General features: G+C 36.2%; 1 protein-coding gene and 1 pseudogene across 3 annotated transcripts; one reads left to right on the top strand and one right to left on the bottom strand.

Moving 5' to 3' along the window:
• The first annotated feature begins 938 nt into the window (after positions 1 to 938).
• Positions 939 to 5,088, top strand: LOC107915151 (phosphatidylinositol 4-phosphate 5-kinase 6-like; annotated as a pseudogene).
• Positions 5,089 to 5,264: 176 nt separating this feature from the next.
• Positions 5,265 to 9,076, bottom strand: LOC107915152 (protein SHI RELATED SEQUENCE 6). 3 transcript variants are annotated; one of them, XR_005919784.1, is made up of 5 exons: positions 8,355 to 9,076; positions 7,667 to 7,969; positions 6,604 to 6,913; positions 6,347 to 6,426; positions 5,270 to 5,767 (listed from the first exon to the last, which is right to left on the bottom strand). XR_005919784.1 is itself a non-coding variant. In XM_016844304.2 (3 exons), exons 1-2 carry the CDS (start codon positions 8,899 to 8,901, stop codon positions 7,680 to 7,682), a joined length of 837 nt encoding a protein of 278 aa, XP_016699793.1. In that variant the 5' UTR covers positions 8,902 to 9,076; the 3' UTR covers positions 6,265 to 6,913; positions 7,667 to 7,679. The 3 variants fall into 3 exon arrangements, 1 of the variants encoding a protein (XP_016699793.1); XR_005919783.1 differs by having other exon boundaries at positions 5,265 to 5,767; positions 6,347 to 6,913; XM_016844304.2 differs by lacking the exon at positions 5,270 to 5,767 and having other exon boundaries at positions 6,265 to 6,913.
• Between the last annotated feature and the right edge of the window lie 164 nt (positions 9,077 to 9,240).

Raw genomic sequence — 9,240 nt, 5'->3', positions numbered from 1 at the left:
GCAAGAAAAAGACAAGTTTCATCCTAATTATGAATCCAACCAAAAAGTGGGTCCAAGGTTTCAGGGATTTTCAACTTCTTTTATTATTGTTTATTTTTCAATGTTCGCCTTGTCTGAACCTGAAACATAGCGAGCAAGGGTGCACGATTGCAATAAGATCACACCATTAGAGAGAGAGACGTGTTTCAACAATGGCCAGCCAAACCTTTTAAGTTAATGTGTCCCCAGTCAGACAGTGTTCGCTGTTTTGTTCTTTCTGTCTCCCTTGACAAACATGTTTTCAGTCTGGTTTTTAATTTTAAAAAGGACTGGAATTTGGTTGCTCCTCTATATATACGTCCATTTTGCAATTTGGGTCTGTTTTGAACAATGTGAGAACTCCATGGTTGTCCACTGAAGGAGACAAGCTCAATATGGGAAAGTGTGAGTTCTTCTCCAAATTGCTTGATAATAAAGTTTGGATGGAGATGGATGTTTTCAAATACATTGATTTGATTGAAGGTACTTATATTTTTTGCTTTTGAGAAGTATCCTGAATTTTAATTGATATATGTAAATAAAGTGATCATAACCATTACTCCAATTAATAAAAAATCGATTGGATGGATTAATTTGGTGTATTAATAGTAGTGCACACCCTACATTATTATTTAATGCAAGTGCTTTGTAGTAATTTTGATAACTATTACTATATATATATGCATGTTCAAGCACTGGTTTATGATGTTGTCACCGAATTGAATTCCAATCAAAAGATTAGAGAAAATTTGGAAAATTGAAAAATCAACATAAGACTTTGTCTAACAAGAACGTTAATTACATAAATAAATTTGCAAATTGAAGAAGAAAAATAAACCAACTTGAGAGAAGTACTGATAATAATATACTAAAATTAGTGGTAATAGAGACTCTTTTTTCAGACACTAAAAATGGCAATGAAACCCTTACTATTCTCCCTCCAATTGTTTGGCCAGCTAGTTATTTTAGGAACCAAATCCGAGAATCTGCGCAAAAATGGTTTTGTTCTATGATCTCAATCAACCAAACCAAAAGGAAAAAGAAATCCCAGAAAAAAGAGAGAAAGAAACCAGTTTTATTCCATTTTCTCCAATTTTTTGGCTTTATATCTCGCATTTCTTCAAACAAACTAGCAACCCAGAAAGCTCAAAACTTTGATAAAAAGATTGGATTTTTGGTGTTGGTTTTATTTGTTTATTTAGATGATTCCATTTCCCTCCAATTTTCTCTCTTCAAGGTCAGTTTCAGAATTGTTGTTTTTCTTCATTTTTTTAGTGTTCCTGAAGACCCCACATTGATGCAAAGAGAAAAGACAAAAGAGACAAAGAGAGACAATTTTTTTTTCTTTTGATATTTTGATTTATTGGTTAAAGAAAGGAGGAAGAGATGCTGAATTTGAATGAAGATATAGTTTTTATTTGTTAATTTATGGAATGAGCAGAAAGCTAAGCTTTAAAAAGGAATTTGAAATTGAAGTTAAGAACTCTCAAGCACCTGCAAAGAAGAAAGCAAATTTACAGCAATGTCAGTTGCTCATGTTGATGATGAAGAGGCTGCTGAAGTTGGCGATGTCGAAAAAGCCCTTCCTAGCGGTGACTTTTATACAGGCCAATGGTGTAATGGTTGCCCTCATGGCAATGGGAAGTATTTATGGACTGATGGATGTATGTATGTTGGTGAATGGTTCAAAGGGAAAACAACGGGGAAAGGCAAGTTCTGTTGGCCTTCAGGTGCTACTTATGAAGGTGAATTCAAGCATGGTTTTATGGATGGTAAAGGGACTTACACTGGCTTTTCAGGAGAAACTTATAAAGGGACTTGGGTTATGAACTTAAAACAAGGAGAAGGGACTATTAGTTTTGTGAATGGGGATTACTATGACGGTGAATGGCGCCGTGGATTCCAGGAAGGATATGGGAGGTACCATTGGAAGAATGGGAACCAATATATTGGTCAATGGAAGAAAGGGTTGATAAATGGCAATGGAACAATGATTTGGAGTAATGGGAATAGGTATGATGGCTTTTGGGAGGATGGTTTTCCTAAAGGGAATGGGACTTATAAATGGCCAGATGGGAGCTTTTTTGTTGGTATTTGGAGTAAAGATGGTAAAGATCAAAATGGAACTTATTATCCATCTGATTCTCCAACTGAGAAATTTGATTGGGATCCTCAACAGGTGTTTTTAGAGGATCTGAAAGACTGTAAGATATGTGGTGGTGAGAAAGTATCAATTTGGCCTTCAGAAAAGATGCCAAATTGGTTTGCAATATCCAAAGAGAAAGATGGGAAACAAAGAAGAAGGTCTGATGGGAGTTTAAGTGGTTTTAGTATGAGTTCAGATTTCAATGGTGGAAGTGTTTCTTTTGGTAGTGAAGGAACCACAAGACACGGGGATGGAAGTGTGAGAAGACTTCACCTTGAAGATTCAGTTGCAAGAGGGAGTTCTCTACAGCTTAAGAAGCCACCAACGAGGAGGCAAGGGCAGACAATATCCAGAGGCCACAAGAATTTTGAGCTTATGCTTAACTTGCAACTTGGTATCAGGTACTGGTTTTTACTTGTATCTTATCAGCTTCTATGTTGTTTTTCTTCTGGTTATGAAATGTCAAATGTTATTTGTTTTCGGTATATGTTGTTTTGCCTTCTAGATTTGTTTATCGATATTGCAGCGAAGATTGAACTCATTTCCTGTTTTGAGGTATAATGATTTATGTTGTAATCATGCAAGTGCTTGGTACTGAAGGTATAGGTTATGTTTGTCGCTATATGCATTGCCTTTTAGATTATGTTTATTGATTTTGTTGTGAAGATTTATTGAAATCGAACTCGATTCCGTTTTGAGATATAATAATTTATATTCTAATCATGCATGTATTGGTTCTCTGGTTAAATTGTAGACACTCTGTTGGGAGGCCTGGTCCAGCTTTATCCCTTGATTTGAAGACATCAGCCTTTGATCCTAGGGAAAAATTTTGGACCAGATTTCCGCCTGAAGGATCGAAGCACACTCCGCCTCATCCATCTTCTGAATTCAAATGGAAGGATTACTGTCCACTTGTATTTAGGTTCGAGACTGGATCATCTGCTTGTTCAAAAAGATAATCATTCTTTGAAGAACCGTTTCTTCTTGATCGTGCTACTATAGTATGATAACATCATCATGAAAATAGCTGTATGCAAATGGAAGAATACTAAATTATTCACTTCATCCAATTCATTGCATGATAATAACTTTTGAACTATATGATATGAATATGATACCACCATTAAGAGGTTACATTACAAGTTTTTCCTAACATGTCATTGCTTTTACAATTCCAGGACCCTAAGGAAATTGTTCGATATAGATGCAGCTGATTACATGCTTTCGATATGTGGGGATGATGCCCTTCGGGAACTTTCATCCCCCGGGAAAAGTGGAAGCTTTTTTTACTTGACCAATGATGACAAATACATGATAAAGACAATGAAGAAGGCAGAAGTAAAAGTAAGTTTTTATTGCTTTTTTCTATTGTGATGAGCCTGTAAACCTGCAATTTCTAGTAGTTTTGCATTACTTTCTTGATGACTGAATAATCATCATTGCGGACTCTATTGCATTTGCAGGTTCTGATAAGAATGCTTCCGGCCTACTATAATCATGTTCGGTCCTTTAAGGACACTCTAGTCACCAAATTTTTCGGTCTTCATTGTGTGAAATTAACCGGGTCGACACAGAAAAAGGTAGTGTCAATGCAACTTCAAACACATCTTTGGGGTAATAAAATTTAGGAAATAAATCTCATACTTTCTTCACTTGTGATCTCAATGAGTCAGGTTCGATTTGTTGTAATGGGGAATCTGTTCTGTACCGACACTGCCATTCATAGGCGCTTCGACTTGAAAGGTTCTTTCCAAGGTCGCACAACTGCTAAACCTGAAGCAGAGATTGACTCGACAACAACCCTCAAAGACCTCGATCTCAATTATATATTTCGATTGCAGAAACTGTGGTTCAAAGAGTTCTGCAGGTGATTCTAGTTTCTAATAACCTCTTTATTATTAAGGTTCATGTTACCTAATATTTCTTCCATTCCTTTCGTGCAGTCAAGTCGACCGAGATTGTGACTTTCTTGAAAACGAGAGAATTATGGACTACAGTTTGTTGATCGGTTTGCACTTTCGTGAAGTTTCCACGCCTCATACTTCTGGAGTTTCCTCACCTACTGGTTTATTTCTAGTTATCTAATGGAAATTAAAATTTCCATGACTTTGAAATCAATGGTTGCTCAACAGGTTAACATATCTTTCGGACTTAATTTGCAGGAAATGGAGATTGTGAAAATGGAGAAGCTCCTCGGCTATCCGAAGATAGCAATGATCAGCTTGTTATCAACTCCACACGGTAAAATTGATTGCCATTAACATGATGATTTATGGATCTAAAACATTACATGACATGAATATTTCGATATGAAAACATGCAGGCAGTCTCCGGTTAGTTTAGGTATAGACATGGTCGCTCGAGCCGAAAAGACGGTGAGGAAAAACGATTGCCAAGTGGTTGGAGAACCAACTGGTGTAATGTATGATGTCATTCTCTTCTTTGGTATAATAGACATCCTACAAGACTATGATATTAGCAAGAAGCTTGAGCATGCATATAAATCAATGCAATATGATCCAACTTCGATTTCTGCTGTTGACCCGAAGTTGTATTCAAAACGTTTCCGGGATTTCATTTTCAAAGTTTTCATAGAAGACACTTGAAAATGCCATCATGATCTTTACAAGATTTTCAATTCGGAAGCAGTGTACACCCGATCGTTTTTCAGGGATGCGAGTGCTTAAAAGAAAAGGTTTATGACTTCCGTCATTGACACGAGGTGAAGGTTTAGGTTAACATTGCAAACACAGTTGTTAAGGCTGTTTCAAATGTAAATGAATTGTTCAAAGGGTGAAACATTAGAATTCATTCTTTTTTTTGTACCTAACTAGCTTGATATTATCATGTATAGGAAGGGTTTTGTTTGAACTAAACTAACATTTAGTTGCTTTTATATATATTGAAGATGAAAAATTTTGCTACACAGTGTTTGTATGATAACAAGCTATTGAATTTAATATGATTTTATTGATAAATTTTAAAAAATGATATTAAATCTTACTGAAGAAATGAATGCGTGGACCACTCTTATCATTTTCCAAAGATAACGTCAATCAACATTGGCATTTGCAGCAGCAAACAATGCACATCATTTAGTAGTGAGTTTCCGATGCATACAAGGCCCATTTCTAAGACCTGTCCTCCTCCCACACGAGTAAACCCCACGCTGAGCTTTCCATGAAATTTTCATATGATGAGTGGGTTTTTTTTGTTTGTTTGTTTGTTTTATATTACATTAACAGCAGTGCTAAAACAAATATATAAACTTTATTTCCTCTCATGGAGTTCTAATCTTGGTGTATGATATTAATGGATAACTCCAACCAACAGTAAGGTTGTCGGCAAAACTGTGTGATTAATGAATTAAGAAAGTAGTCAACTGCCAATGCCAAAGGACATTGTTCCCTGAGAAGGTTCCAGAAGAAAAATGAAGGCGATTGATTTGACAAGGTGGAAAATGTGGCCAACCACTTGTCCTGACCTGACATTTATGGATTTGCCCCCGCCTGTGGACTTTGTTATGCTGCCAAATGTTCATCCCAACTCTCGTGGGGATGCTGCAGCTGCTTCCCTCAATTTTATTGCTCCAATTTCCTTTACCTTCAATTCATAAACAAAAGCCCTACAACTTTGTCAAAAATGTATACACCTCATATCTTTAATACTGAAGGGATTGTGTTGCATATAACTGTAATTTTACATTATTCTTATCCCTTCTCAACAAAAGATGATAAAGCAGATTTGATAAGGATGATCTAAAATTATAATTTCATACCATCATTTCTCATGTTTAATATACGAAGTAAAAAGTTATCGAAAAATATCTTTTTCCTTTTTCTTAATCTTCTTTATTCTTTATATAAGCTATTGTACAAAAAATAATTATAATGTTTGTTTTATTTTCCTTTTCACTTCTTAATCAAATACTAGTTATCATTATTACAAGTTATTCATTTTTCAATAGTCATAATAATAAATTTATTATAATAATATTTTAATGATTTGAAGATAATATTTTACTAAAAGAATTCAGATATTTCCTTTTAGTACTTAACAATCAATTAGTTTATAAACATTTAAAAAATAATAAATTAATATAAAAAAATATTTAATGAAATAAAGACTAGAAAATTTTTAATACAAGCATACATGTATTAGATTCAATGGCAAATATTTCACCTGGTTTTTTTCTCAAGTGTTTTCTTCACTCATAATTGCAGCATTTCTAGAAGATGAGTCTTCCTTGTAGAACAAGAAATCTGCCCAAAATCATTTATATAACTACAAACATGCATACATCATTCACTTATATATTGGAAACCTTTCAATTCCTTAAATCACTGACATTAACATCTCATTCAAATAAACTCTTCAAAATCGGAAGCTTAATTCTTTCTATGGAGACTCTCTGTTATTGAGCGCAGAAAGCAACTGACCCGGATTCTAAAACAGCAAAGCGCAATTTGCATTGCTTGTGACCGGCCAAAACTAAGTCGAAGATGATTGCGAGGTTCGTAGAGCAGAGAACGGCATCTCACTTCTTATAGGGTTGAAATGGAAAGCATGGAACTTGGGATTTGATGTATTGACATCCAGCAAATCTAGAGTTTAAATCTCAGCATACACAACCTTTCTCTTATCTCGGACTGCGATCTTCTTAAAGAAAAAAGTAAAGCATGAATTTTGTAGGTAGTATAATATATGTGCATTCAACCAAAATTGGCTTGGTTGAATCCTGCTCATGTCCTGGCATATACATACAGAAAGTTAAAAGGGGGAATAAGAGAGAACCAGCTTGTCAAAAACATGTTACTCCGGATGTATGGGGTATGATTGTTTGAATGTATATCTGTGTTGAATACATATCCATATATGACTCTCATGGTTGTGCCTAAGTAATATACGCACGCTGGAAACAGGGCAATGAAACCAAGCAAAGCACACGAACAACAGGCACTAAACTTTTTGACATGTATGCTAATCATTGTGTATGGTACAAAATAAAAAGATAATGCAATCTTTATTGAGGAAATTCCGAATGTAAACCGGATGAAATTTCATGCATTGATGTAGGAATCCGATGCTGCGAGCGGACCCAGAAGTGTTTTTGAGGATGCATATCAGCAACATGATGAAGATTTATGCAAATAATGTGCTTTCCTATTTTGGAAATATGCCTAGCACTAAAGTGAAGTGCAGATCATGGCAAATACAATCTTTTGCTTTTTTACCAAAGATGGATGGTGACATTAGAACAAGAACCACTTCTCATTCACGAAGCTTCACAACGATGCCGTCTTTGATCTCATAGAAGGCATATGCAAAAGGAGAAAAAAGAAGAAAAGATAAAACTCTAAAATCCTATGATTTATGGGGTATGAAGTAACCTTCACATTGTTAGGCCTATTTGATTCATTTTTCCACTGTAATCAAGCACATAAACTATCACATTTAGAACCTACATAAACATCATTACATGTTGAGTGCTAAAGATTGTACCTTAAACCGATCCTCAGTCACCGGAGGCTGCAAAGGTGTTTGCTGGATCAACGACCGGAGAAGATGAATCTCTATCCCTTCCACTGCTGCTGCTTTCAAAAACGACTTTCGAAATGCAAGGAAACTCGTTTTTCACATCGACTCCATGGTCATATAGGAACCCCTTGAAAACATGGCCACTTATATTCACAGTAGCTTGGTATGCAATCTCTGATTCACCATCACTAATGGCTGTCACTTGAATACACCTGAAAACCGCCGGTGCTTGAACTCGAACCGGTAAGGATTCTTTAAATCCTGAATCTGGAAATTAACAAAATACCCAGTTTTATACTAACAGAGAACAGTTTATATATGGTAAAACAACAGTTCAACAAATTTAGTACATATAAATCATTCAGTTGCATAATATCTTAGCTTAGTTATATATTTAAAGTTGAAAGACTTAGATGAGAACTCAATAACCCAACAAATTCAATACATTGAAAGCAACCATTGAACACTAAAAATTCAATAAATCCTATACATTTCAATCATTCATTAATTAAAAAAAAAAAGAGAATCCCAGCATTGTTTTATCCTGAATTCAATGGTTTCTTCAGCATGGATTCAATAAATTTGATACTTAGGTGAAGAAAAATGGAAGGAAAGATTATGAAAGAAAGAAGAAGATAAAGAGAAAGCAAACCCTGGTGACAAGTGCCTGCTTCAAAATTCAAGGACTTGGAAGCAGCGTTTGAAGTCAAATTCAAAACCCTTTGTCTTTTACCACCACAAGAAGAGGAGCCGGAAGACCAACCACCATTTCCGCCGCCGTCATCATCCCCGATCACTAAAACCTTCCTGTCTTTTCTCCTAGCAGCAGGCACCCACGTGCTCTTCACGTGAGTAGCACAATCATACCCTCGACTCTTACAACAAGTCCTACACCTACTATATCCACACTCCTTCTTTGCCCTATTCCCACAATCTCTACACACCTTGAAGCAACCACCAGCAGCACCACTTTCATCATCATCATCTTCTTCAACATTATTCAAGGCTCCATCTTTCTTTTGGAAAACCGGTATTGATTCTTGGGCGGTGCTTCTCTTTAAAGTCCAAAGATTTGTGTCAGTCAAGTTGTAGTTTTGGTTAAAGGGTTGTGGTGGTGGCGGCGGCGGCGGTGGGGCTTGTTGTTGTTGGTTTTCCTGTGGTGGTGGAGCTATAAGGAAGATGTTATGGAGGCCTAACATGTTGGTGGGGTGATGATCATAGGGTGGTGGTGGCGGTGGGAGAGACCATGTTTTAGTGGTGGCGTAGTTGGTTGGGGTGGCCACAATGTTAGTACAAAACTCCGGTAAGGAAAAAACTCGAACACACGATCAGAACTCGAAAAGAAAAAGAAGAAATAGGACAGGCTCCAAGGCGTGTATCAAGCCACTATCTTTAAGGTTATATTCGCCCCCACTTATCTTCAGTGTGCAAACGAGTTCCAAGCAAATTAACCTCGAGGATACAATGAAGCCAATGACTATTTGCGTTTTGCACTGACGAGAATAGTCCACTATGCACTGAGTAATGTATAATAAAAA

Source organism: Gossypium hirsutum, chromosome D10 (assembly GCF_007990345.1).
Source record: "Gossypium hirsutum isolate 1008001.06 chromosome D10, Gossypium_hirsutum_v2.1, whole genome shotgun sequence".
NCBI lineage: Eukaryota > Viridiplantae > Streptophyta > Magnoliopsida > Malvales > Malvaceae > Gossypium > Gossypium hirsutum.
This window is presented reverse-complemented; position numbering and strand designations above follow the sequence as displayed.